Source organism: Zingiber officinale, chromosome 6B, assembly GCF_018446385.1.
Source record: "Zingiber officinale cultivar Zhangliang chromosome 6B, Zo_v1.1, whole genome shotgun sequence".
NCBI classification, from domain to species: Eukaryota; Viridiplantae; Streptophyta; class Magnoliopsida; order Zingiberales; family Zingiberaceae; genus Zingiber; species Zingiber officinale.
This window is the reverse complement of record NC_055996.1, coordinates 17,932,679-17,943,826: the sequence shown is the minus strand read 5'-3', so window position 1 is coordinate 17,943,826 and position 11,148 is coordinate 17,932,679. Positions and strand designations below refer to the sequence as shown.

The following is an 11,148-nucleotide window of genomic DNA, read 5'->3' as shown; positions in this document are numbered from 1 at the left end:
ACCCGGATGTGGAGACTTCTCCTTCTTCTTGATCTGGTGTCACCGAAGGTCGCTCCCCCTCAATCCTGGAGGTGGAGGCTTCTTCCTCCCCATCTTGTATATGGAACAAAGAGTATGCTCCCTCTTTGCCCTTTTCATTGTACTCCTTTGAAGATGAGACTTCTTGGATTTCTTCATCTTCGGAAGTTGAGCATCTCTCAACTTCGGAGTCCTCTTGATTTTGATCCAGTGAGTCACCCTCTTTGGATTCCTCTTGATTTGGTACAGTGGAAGGGATCTCATGAATCTTGGCCAATTTGCTCCATAGCTCTTTGGCATCTTCAAAATCTTCAATTTGCTCCAAGATGTTGCTCGGCAATAAATTGACCAAAAGCTTGGTCACTTTGTCATTGTCCTCACATCTTTGGATTTGGTCTTGGCTCCACTTGCTCCTCTTGAGAATTTTGTCCTTTGAATTCTTTGGAGATTCGAAGCCTTCCATTAGAGTAAACCATTGCTCTATCTCCACCATCAAGAAATTCTCGATCCTTGATCTCCAAAGATCGAAGCTCATCATTGTGAATGGTGGAGGCACCCTTGTATCGAATCCAAGACCATCTTGGAATTACATTTGAAGTTGAGCTTGATGATGAAGTCTTTGACTTGATAGAATTTGCTCCAACTTCTACACCCTCTAGCTCTTTTTCCTTTCCGGCGATGATTCCGGTGAAGAACAACCTTGCTCTGATACCACTTGTTATGACCAAAATGTAGCTAGAAGGGGGGGTGAATAGCTCATCGCGCTCCTCGTGCTCTTCGTTGCTTGTTTCTTCAATGATATGCAGCGGAAATACAAGAAACAAACCATGCAACGCTAATACAAAGGATTTACTTGGTATCCACCTCAAGATGAGGTGACTAATCCAAGGATCCACACACACGAGCACTCTCCACTATGAAAACACTCCTTTACGATAACTAGCGAAGGCAGAGAAGCCTTTACAAACTCACACAACAAACAAGAAGAGAAGAAGAAGCAAATACAAGTAAATCTTACAAGATTGTGTACAATAAACCCTAGCTAGCTTCTTCCTCTTGCTTGGGATGCCTCTTGACCTTGGAAACGCTGCTCCAAGAAGCTTCAAGAACTGGCGGTGAGCTCTGGAGAAGAACCCTCTAAGATCGCTGTGCAGATCGGGAGTGAACAGTGTCAGCGATGGCGAAGGAATCGCACGCCAACGGCTTTATCCAGCGCCAACGGTCGGATCCCGATCGATTGGATTGCTCCCAATCGATCGGGGAGGTTTTGGATCGATCGGTCGATCGATCCAAAGCGCCTCTGTGCTCTCGGGAATTGCCTGGATCGATCAGCCGATCGATCCAGGGCTTATCGTGCGAAATCGCACCTCCCAATCGATCGGCTAATCGATTGGGAGGCTTTCTGTTCGCGCGACACTTCTCCCCAATCGATCCACTGATCAATTGGGAGGAGGCTTGTCGCGGGGACTCACCCAATCGATCGGCTGATCGATTGGGCATGAGTCAATCGATCGGTTGATCGATCCAGCTCATGATTTCGCCTAAGATCAAGTCGAAAGCCCCCTAGACCAACATTCGGTCATCCATGACTTGTTGGTCCATCATGCCTAGCATCCGGTCACCCTTGACCTGCTAAGACTCCCTTACCAAGTGTCTGGTCAATCCCTTTGACCCACTTAGACTTTTCTCCCCGTGCCAAGTGTCTGGTCATCCTTGACCCACTTGGACTCATCTCCACCAGGTGTCCGATCAACCTTGATCCACCTGGATTTCCCGTGCCAAGTATCCGGTCAATCCCTTTGACCTACTTGGACTTCCCAACACCAGATGTCTGATCAAACTTGATCCATCTGGATTTCCTGTGTCTGGCTTCACTCACCAGGACTTTCACCTAGCTTCACTCACTAGGATTTTCCTTCTGCCTAGCTTCACTCACTAGGACTTCTTATTTGCCTGGCTTCACTCACCAGGACTTTCACCTAGCTTCACTCATTAGGATTTTCCTTCTGCCTAGCTTCACTCACTAGGACTTCTCATTTGCCTGGCTTCACTCACCAGGACTTTCCATACTGCCTAGCTTCACTCACTAGGTCTTTCACCTGGCTTCACTCACCAGGATTTTCCTTCTGCCTAGCTTCACTCACTTAGTCTTTCCTTCTGCCTGGCTTCACTCACCGGAACTTTCACCTAGCTTCACTCACTAGGATTTTCCTTCTGCCTAACCTCCCAGTTAGGACTTTCACCTGGCTTCACTCACCAGGATTTTTCAGTCAAGTATCCAGTCAACCTTGACCTACTTGACTCTCCTTCACAATCTCATCACATGAACAATTGCACCTGCAATCTCCATGTCTTGTCTTCATGTATTGTCAAACATTGAAACCCAAATATCAAGACTCGAGCTTGACCCAATTCAAACTTAGTCAACCAGGTCAACCTTGACCTAGGGAATATTGCACCAACAACTTGGACTTTCAATTGACTGACTCCTCACCAGGACTTCCCAAATGTCTGGCTCCTCACCAGGACTTTCTCCTTTGCTAAGATCACACTTGGACTTTCCAATTTGTCTAACCTCCAGTTAGGACTTTCATCACTGCCTAAACTCCAATTAGGACTTCCATATGTCTAACCTCCAATTAGGACTTCCATACGCCTAACCTCCAGTTAGGACTTTCTCAGTCAAGTCTCCTGTCAACCTTGACATATTTGACTTGTATTCTCATCACTTCCACCACTGCCTAAACTCCAGTTAGGACTTCCATACGCCTAACCTCCAGTTAGGACTTTCTCAGTCAAGTCTCCTGTCAACCTTAACCTACTTGACTTGTATTCTCATCAACCTGGTCAACCCTTTGACCATCTCCATAACCGGACGATTGCCCCAGCAATCTCCTTATATTGTCAAATATCAAAACTCAAATCCTGACTCAAGCTTGACTCAACTCAAGCTTAGTCAAACTTGACCTAGGGAAATTGCCCTAACACTAAATGCCTTTATGCTCGGTCGGGCTTTGCCTAACCGAGCACGTGCAGACACCTTGATGTTCGCTCGGATTTTGCTCGGCCGGTAATATACTACGAGCTTCTATAAGGCTAAATATCTTTATGCTCGATCGGATTTTACTTGACCGAGTGTATGTAGTCACCTTGATACTCGCTTGGCCTTCGCTCGACTATATACTTCTTCCATCCTTCTCAATCCTAACTCCCTCTTAACAGACTGACCTATCATAATCCATCATAATCCGTACCCATACACATGAAGACTACTAATACTCTCCGCATCATCTGTTTTAATTAGGATAAGGAAGAAGGAGGATTAAGAAAATACTACAAACTAAACCAGTTTTCAACTTCATAATGAGGATCAAGTAGCACACAATATGTAATCGAAATGATATTTTTAAAATTCAATGTGATTAATCATAACATGCGAAATAATTTTATAGCATGCATGCATGCATGTGTGTGCCATTTTTTGTGGTTACCACAGTTGGCCATGACAAACACACACAAAAAAAACGTTCTCTAATACTTCTCTCTCGTCCCTGCAGCCTCTTACACTCGCGATTGATCGATCCGTTTTCAGTACCCACGGGCAGTCTCGAACTCACAATTAAGAGGCTCCTGCCGCCGCCGATGGTGCCGAGTTCTTCTCCGCCTCCGCCGCTGCATCAGACTTGGCAGACGGCGCTGCCTTCGACTTGGAGGTCTTCGCGGCCCCTTCATCCTTGGACCGCCGCCGGTGTGACTTCTTGGGGATCGCCGGAACGTCGGCGTTCGTGCCCGCGGAGGCCGCTTCCTTCTTGCGTCCTCGCCGGCCCTTCTTCGCCCCGCCGTCGGCCGAGTCTGCAGCAGCACCCATATCAGGCGTGTCGTCGGATTTGTGCCGCCTCGAGTGTCGCGGCTTGGAGTCCGCGCCTCCGTCGCCGGCCGCGGAGTCTTCGATCCCCTCACTCAAGAAATCTGAGCCTGAACAATGACAAGAGGCCAGCGGTCACGCGATCCGAATGCAGAACTTCAATGAAAAAAGTCCGTCGTTACCTTGAGAGCCCCACGTATTCGCGGCGGCGCTGTCTGTCTCCGGCGTTCCGCACGTGGGGTTGAGTGGAGCTGAATGGTAATCCTTCATCTGCGCTCGACCGCACAAAATCAATCGGTTTCTGCAGCTTCAAAATCGATCCCCAAAAATAATAACATAATAATTTTGATAAATACCCATCCTGGATCGCTAGTGTTGGGGCCGTCCGATCCGATGTGGGCCACGTGTTTGACATCAGTCGGAAAGCCAATTTGCAATTCTGGCTCCTTCTGATCTGAAATAATTTAATAATATAATCAATTACCGTACGTAGTATTGAAAAGCTTTAGCGGATAAAATCGACATACCGAACATTTGGGAAATGTATCGTATGGGCTTTAGGATCCCCTTCTTCACAGAAGTGCCCATCTCTCCCTGATCGATCAGCTTTCACCCAAACTTGCCTCAGCTCTGTTTTTCTTTCTTGTTTCTTTTTAATTCTTTATAACGAGCACACAGAATCAACCACCCCAAAGTGAACCTTCGAGGTGGTCGATGAGTCCAATTGATTTGCAAGGATAGCAGAGGAAGAGGAGGAGCTTGGCGATGTCACGACCTAAACAGGTCCATGGAGGAAACACGTACGTACGGCGATTGATATAATTTATATTGTTGCTGGCACCTCGCTACTGGAAGTAGGAGGCCATTGGAGATGGCCGTAGAAATTTATGCAAGTTCTAGGGGAGAGATTTAATAGGCCTCCTAGCTCTTGCAATCACTAAAAGAAAGGATTAATTAATTTGATCCAGAGCTTCGATGGTTGTTTCCCCGTGAACGACGTCGTTAAATTAGGATACGTTGAATTTCTTACTATAAAATTAGAAGATTTATTTATATTTTATTAGGTTGAAATTATTTTACGATACTAAACTAGTAGCTTAGCTAGACATGCAAGGGAGTGAAGAGTATGGGAAGCCCGTGCTGAGGTTGCAATGTCAGAAAGTCAATCGGTGCGTGTTTGTAGTCGGGGGACAGGGAGAAGGAGAACCTTTGCAGGAGCATGGCAGTCACTGTCTTGGCCTCCAACATGGCGAAGTTCTGGCCAATGCAAGCTCTTGGCCCAATGGAGAACGCGAGCAGTGCGTTGGGGTGCGAGGCAGCCTTGGAGATGCCATCTTTGAACCTGTGGGGATTGAATTCATTGGCATCAGGCCCCCAGATCTCCTTGCTCCGGTGGATCATCATGATAGGAAGGATGAGTGCAGTGCCCTTGGGTACGCTGATGTTCCCCAGCGCCATATCTTGGCTTGCCTTTCTTGCCATCTGAACCACGGGGCCATACAGTCTCAACGTCTCCAGGAGAACCATGGTGACCTGCAAGCAAGCAAATCAAGATGGCATATGGAGGTTTTAAGTCAGTATGATCGATCCAGAGGTTTTAATTACCAGTTTTAAGTTGCTTAGCGTATCTGCATCGGGCACTTGCTGTCCGCATTCCCTGAGCACCTCGTCCCTGAGCTTCTCTTGCCAGTCTCGGTTGGTGCTCAGCAGGAAGAGAGCCCAGGTCAGTAAATGGGAAGTGGTCTCGTGCCCTGCGAAGAAGAAGGTCTTGCACTCATCTACGATCTCATACATGCTCATTCTCTGCCCTCTCTGTTTCTGGCTGGCTTCCATCATCAGGCCAAGGAGATCATGTCCATAGCTGGAATCCTTGGAGTCCAATCTCCTCTGTATGATACGCATCAGTGTGTTGTTTACTCTTCTCTCTAGCTTCCATTTGCATAGATTTTTCTTAGTCGGGAGAAACCTGTTTTCAAATTTGTTTTTCCATGTCAACGTCAAGTCTGTTACTAGTCTCAATTATTTGGAATCTATACGAGTTGTCAGTCACCTGGATCCAGGGAATTCTATGTTAAGAATATTTGCGGAGGCCAGAATCTGCAGTTCTTTCTGAGCTAGAAATACTTCTTTTCCCTCAGAGAAGCTGCTCCCAAATGCAGTGTGAGAAATCACATCAGCTGTCAACTCCTGAAATTGCTTGGAAACCTCTACTTCCTGTTGCTTGTCTGCTGATCGTGTTGCCTGCTCCTCCCAACCTTGAAGCATCACCCTCACGCAGTCTGCCATCTTCCCTGTCAACATCTGCCACGAAGAAAGTGTATAGGTTTAGCGAGCTTAACATTTCTACCAGATGTACTTTTAAACAGGAGGCCACTCATCACCTTGAGCTTATCCATTGTGAACGCAGGGTTAACAATTCTCCTGTGCCTTGCCCATTCTGATCCCTCAACCAGGACCAATCCCTTGCCCAAGAGAGCTAAAATATTAGGATCAACATCCAGCTTGGAGTAGAAACCAAATCTGTTTGCTAGTACATGTTTAACCATCTCGGGGTCATTGATCAACAACATGGGATTCGTCCCAAACCAGAAGAGGAACACATTGCCTGTCGAGGAAGAACATGTATGATCCTAATTAAAGTGATGCTGATCACGATTAAGGTAGATTAGAATGAACAGACCATATTGCGATGCCCACTTGATGAAGTGCGGAATCACACGGCTGGCGACGTCGTGCGACCTTCTGTCCAAGATCAGCCCTGATGCCTCTCTTTTCATGGCTTTGATGTCCTCGTTGGATCCTTTGTAGAACTTGTAACCGGGGCCATCTACTCCTTGTTTCTTGAAATATTGGGTGATGGCGTATGGCCTCCATATTAGACGATCCAACACTCGCAGTAGAAGCGACAGGAGGAGGATAGCCAAAGTAGAGAGCACAAGGGATGCGATAGCAGCACCCATGAAAGAGAGGATAAGGAATGCAATAGTAGCAGTGTCAATTATATAAACACGAAAACCTCGGTGACGAGGCAGCATTTCTTCTTTAAAATAGAAACAAAAAATGAAGAAGATATTTGTGGAGTCGTGGGATTCATCCAAAATGTGATATCATCCGTGAGGTTAGCAGAACTAGAATTTCGACACCCAGCTCGGTTAGATGGCTGAGATACCAAAGCCCCCACTGAATCTGACGTCCACAAAACAAGAAATCCACGTTGACATCTATGGCAGAGACATCTATGACAGTCACTGCCTTGTTTTCACCGGAGGAGCAGTCGTTCGGCAAGCTGCTACTCCGGAACGACGATGGTTGGATGGGATTGTTATGGGCAATGGTGGCTGGCGATCATGTCCGGGAGGAGGATGCTAGAAAATACAAAACAGGGGAACGTGGCGCGACTGGTGACAGGTGGTGGTGAGGTCTGGAAGCCTGATTGGGGAGTCAAATTTGGCCTTTGTTTTAAGAATATCTTATCCTATCCGATCCCTCTTCCCGAACAAAATCTCAAATTTCCTTTCACGCATCTTCTCATCGACGTTCATTTCTTATCCTAACAACAGAAGGGAAACATTAAAAACAAGAAGAGTTTGGGGTTATTGGAATTCAGAGATGGAATTCAGGGTTTAGGGTTATACAAACGATATGAGCGAATAAGATGGTCATTGAAAGAAAATGCCCCAAGTCCAACATCAATTGACGAATGACGGTAATCAACAAGCACAAAATAACTGCATCATTGTCTGGAGAAGCCCAGATAATTCCTACTTAGCAAGATTTGCCAAATCCACAGATCATACATATATTTTGTCTGGATAAAATGAATAAAGCGGTAACTTTCAGAGATTAACGTTAAATCGGCACGAACTATTCTGCAGCTGGTGAACCTATGACATGACCTTCCACACCATCGTATCAGAGATAGAATTGGTTAACAGAGGACTTCACTTCAGAATTGACCTCGCATTAATAAAATCATTTTTTTCTCTGTAGCCCAAATTTAAGAATAGATCCAGTTCATAATTATCTGGAAAGATTTCCCAAGTGATTGGCAGACAAAGATACTATCGATCAAACTAGAAATCTTATACCTAATTAATAACAATCTATTGTACTTACAATTATTTTATTATATTTATTCTCACCCTCCTTGGAAGACTATATCCATACACTCACGATAAGTGCTGCCAGCCTGAGAAGATTATGTCCGTGCGAAGACATGTTTGGCCCTCCACAATAAAACAGCAAGAAATTATTTTCCTATTTCCTTTCTGTTCTTGTTTCAGCTCTATTATTTCTCAAAATCGTATGGCATTAAAAACTTGGGAGAAATAGGATTTGGCATCCTGCAGCGGCTGTACTTTACTGTGTCTGCTGGGATTATTAACCAATTAAAGGAAAGAATCGAAGATCTATCCATATCGATCGGGATAACTGATGTTAATATGATCCAGAATTTCATTTGATCCGCCATTGATGGATTCTTCGTTTTGCATTGCATAGTCTGGAGCCGATGGTTGATGAGAGATGTAGAGATGGCCGGTCTGTCCGCTATATAAGCAGCAGAGATGGGTGTGGTGGTAAATTGATGGTATTTATCGAACGCGTTCTTGTTTTTTGTTTACTATTTCTCTTCTCGATCGACGATCCGCGGCATCGATTGTTGCTTTCTTCATTCTTGTGGAATTATTCTTCTGTTCTGTTTTGTTTTTGTTTTTGTTTTTATTTTGATTGAGAAGAGTGTTTGTGTGCCGAGTATAAAGGTATGGTTTTGCGGGCTTTTTCCCGGCCGAGAGAAACGGCGTGCGCGGAGAAAGAGGCGCCGGTGTTCGACGCCGCCGTGCTCAGCGTGCAGGCCGACATTCCCGCGCATTTCGTGTGGCCGGAGGAGGAGAAGCCGAAGCCGGAGGCGCAGGAGGAGCTCGTGGTCCCGCTGATCGACCTCGGCCAACTGCTATCCGGCGACGCGGCGGCGGCCTCGGCCGTGACGCGGTCGGTGGCCTCGGCTTGCGAGCGGCATGGGTTTTTCCAGGTGGTGAACCACGGCATCGACGCCGAGCTGCTGGCGGAGGCGCACCGCTGCGCGGATGTCTTCTTTCAGATGCCTCTCCCGGAGAAACAGAGAGCGCAGCGTCGTCCCGGAGAGAGCTGCGGCTACGCCAGCAGCTTCACCGGCCGCTTCGCCAGCAAGCTCCCCTGGAAGGAGACTCTCTCCATCCACTTCTCGCCCACGCTCGCCGGCGGAGGCGACGTCGTCCTCAACTACTTGATCACCACATTGGGCGAAGAATTCCGGCAGTTCGGGTAATCGAATCAAAACAAATCCTTAGCTCCAAAATTAGTCCTCGATCCGTATCCGACCAATTACGGACGGCGCAGGGAGGTGTACCAGAGTTACTGCGAGGCGATGAGCAAGTTGTCGTTGGAGATCATGGAGCTGCTGGGGTTGAGCCTTGGAGTGGACCGGCGACACTTCTGTGATTTCTTCGCCGACAACGACTCCATAATGCGGCTCAACTACTACCCGCGGTGCCAGAAGCCGGAGCTGACTCTTGGCACCGGACCGCATTGCGACCCTACTTCCCTCACCATCCTTTTCCAGGACCATGTACAGGGCCTCCAGGTCTTCTCCGACGGCCGCTGGCGCACCATCCGCCCCACCCACAACGCCTTCGTCGTCAACATCGGCGACACCTTCATGGTATTTACCGAGTTTATACTCATTCTGTGTGTGCGCGCGAGCATGTGCTGCGTGTGTGTGTGTATATATACCACTGGATTCAACGATCGTCGAGTAATAGTGCAGGCTCTGTCGAACGGGCGGTACAAGAGCTGCCTGCACAGGGCGGTGGTGAACAGCGAGACGCCACGGAAGTCGCTGGCGTTCTTCCTCTGCCCCGCGAACCACCGGGTGGTGCGGCCGCCGGCGGAGTTGGTGGACGCGGAGCACCCGCGGGTCTACCCGGACTTCACCTGGCCGACCCTGCTCCAGTTCACGCAGAAACACTACCGAGCCGACATGAAGACGCTCGACGCCTTCACCGCTTGGATTCTCCGGCCCCCCGCCGCGGCCGCTCTGTAATGCGGCGGAGATGGACGCCGCCGGATTTCATTTTTGGTTGTGAGTACGAATTAAGCTAGCTAAAGCCAAAAATCTCTTCCGATCTCTGTGAGGAGAACAACAAAAGACATTGCAGAGTGAAATTAAAATTAATATGATTACTACCACAAAAAAGGACGATGGATTTGCAATCTTCTTTAACACATTAACATAATTAAATCTTGTCTGTCGATATATATATATATAATATCTAAGAAGAAAATCAACAACGCAGCTCTTCTTCCCTCCTTAATTAAAGTTGATATAAATGGAGGAGGGATTGCGATACCTTTCATGTCCTCAACTCGAGCAGCTTGTCCTCTACCGCCTGCAGCGCACTGGTATTCTAAATAGACTTCTTTTCCTGGATTGTCACCTAGCGTCTACTGCCAGTGGAGACATCTGGCGTTTGGATCTTGCCGGCCATAAAGAAGGATTCTTCATTGAAACTCATCTTACTTTGGAGTTATGGCTGCAAACACTTGTGCCACATTAACAGCACAGAGAAAGCGAGAGGATAGAAAGGTTTGTCCTAGAATTTTGTCCTCTCACAGGAGGTTACACAGCCAGCTTAAATTAGGAGCTTGTAGCTGCTTACTTATCACGTCCTATCATCGTCGTCATCAACGTCAAATCATCTGGTCCTTTGGATCACCTTCTTTTAGGTTTTCTGTTATCAAATTTAATTATTGTGATCCGCTTCACTAGTTAGTTATTAGAAATTTCGACAAGTACAGCAAATTTAATTTGAAATGTTTATGCGATGCTCGAGGGCATCACCTAATTTGGGTAAAATATTCATGGTAAAACTGTAAATAGTTTAAAAATTCACAACTCTCAATCTAGACGGTGGAATCCAAGTGTGATGACATGATTAATAAGGAAGATACCAGGAGTACACTGAATTTAATTTAAAATGTTTATGAGATATTTAAAATGAGTTTTGACCATAAACTCGTTGATAAACCTATGTTGTCCTGAATTTCAAAAGATTATTATGGTCTGAAGTAAGAAATCTTAGGAATTTTTTTGATGGTATTGATGAGTGAGTATAACAGTCTAGGTTCTCTAATAAGCTTATCTTAAATTATCTTAAGGATATAAAAAGTTTTAAAAATCTGTTGTGGAATTCATATTTAAAGGCATGATTATTATACTAAGGAAGATA

At 46.4% G+C, this 11,148-nt stretch overlaps 3 protein-coding genes across 5 annotated transcripts; 1 reads left to right on the top strand and 2 right to left on the bottom strand.

The window, feature by feature from the left end:
- Positions 1-3,444: 3,444 nt before the first annotated feature.
- Positions 3,445-4,924, bottom strand: LOC121992172 (CRIB domain-containing protein RIC7-like). Its single transcript, XM_042546365.1, has 4 exons — positions 4,411-4,924; positions 4,240-4,337; positions 4,066-4,153; positions 3,445-3,993 (listed from the first exon to the last, which is right to left on the bottom strand). The coding sequence occupies exons 1-4, from the start codon at positions 4,469-4,471 to the stop codon at positions 3,638-3,640; spliced, it is 603 nt and encodes a 200-aa protein (XP_042402299.1). The 5' UTR covers positions 4,472-4,924; the 3' UTR covers positions 3,445-3,637.
- LOC121992171 (cytochrome P450 709B2-like) lies at positions 4,906-6,933 on the bottom strand. 2 transcript variants are annotated; one of them, XM_042546364.1, is made up of 6 exons: positions 6,564-6,933; positions 6,418-6,488; positions 6,265-6,345; positions 5,934-6,184; positions 5,489-5,849; positions 4,906-5,416 (listed from the first exon to the last, which is right to left on the bottom strand). In XM_042546364.1, the coding sequence occupies exons 1-6, from the start codon at positions 6,916-6,918 to the stop codon at positions 4,985-4,987; spliced, it is 1,551 nt and encodes a 516-aa protein (XP_042402298.1). In that variant the 5' UTR covers positions 6,919-6,933; the 3' UTR covers positions 4,906-4,984. The 2 variants fall into 2 exon arrangements, with proteins under 2 accessions (XP_042402298.1, XP_042402297.1); XM_042546363.1 differs by having other exon boundaries at positions 6,265-6,488.
- A 948-nt stretch (positions 6,934-7,881) lies between these two features.
- On the top strand, positions 7,882-10,165 carry LOC121992169 (gibberellin 20 oxidase 1-D-like). Of its 2 annotated transcripts, XM_042546361.1 has the most exons (4): positions 7,884-8,471; positions 8,644-9,184; positions 9,260-9,581; positions 9,687-10,165. In XM_042546361.1, exons 2-4 carry the CDS (start codon positions 8,646-8,648, stop codon positions 9,960-9,962), a joined length of 1,137 nt encoding a protein of 378 aa, XP_042402295.1. In that variant the 5' UTR covers positions 7,884-8,471; positions 8,644-8,645; the 3' UTR covers positions 9,963-10,165. The 2 variants fall into 2 exon arrangements, with proteins under 2 accessions (XP_042402296.1, XP_042402295.1); XM_042546362.1 differs by having other exon boundaries at positions 7,882-9,184; positions 9,682-9,875.
- Positions 10,166-11,148: the final 983 nt, after the last annotated feature.

Excerpts from the sequence above, each read along its gene's own strand:
- LOC121992172 (XM_042546365.1), bottom strand. The coding sequence starts at position 4,471 with ATGGGCACTTCTGTGAAGAAGGGGATCCTAAAGCCCATACGATACATT. Across the intron at positions 4,338-4,410 it reads ATACATTTCCCAAATGTTCG|ATCAGAAGGAGCCAGAATTG; the intron begins GTATGTCGATTT and ends AAATTATTTCAG. Across the intron at positions 4,154-4,239 it reads ACACTAGCGATCCAGGATGG|ATGAAGGATTACCATTCAGC; the intron begins GTATTTATCAAA and ends GGTCGAGCGCAG.
- LOC121992171 (XM_042546363.1), bottom strand. The coding sequence starts at position 6,918 with ATGCTGCCTCGTCACCGAGGTTTTCGTGTTTATATAATTGACACTGCT. Across the intron at positions 6,185-6,264 it reads TCACAATGGATAAGCTCAAG|ATGTTGACAGGGAAGATGGC; the intron begins GTGATGAGTGGC and ends TCTTCGTGGCAG. Across the intron at positions 5,417-5,488 it reads CGCTAAGCAACTTAAAACTG|GTCACCATGGTTCTCCTGGA; the intron begins GTAATTAAAACC and ends GCTTGCTTGCAG.
- LOC121992169 (XM_042546361.1), top strand. The coding sequence starts at position 8,646 with ATGGTTTTGCGGGCTTTTTCCCGGCCGAGAGAAACGGCGTGCGCGGAG. Across the intron at positions 9,185-9,259 it reads GAAGAATTCCGGCAGTTCGG|GGAGGTGTACCAGAGTTACT; the intron begins GTAATCGAATCA and ends CGGACGGCGCAG. Across the intron at positions 9,582-9,686 it reads ACATCGGCGACACCTTCATG|GCTCTGTCGAACGGGCGGTA; the intron begins GTATTTACCGAG and ends GTAATAGTGCAG.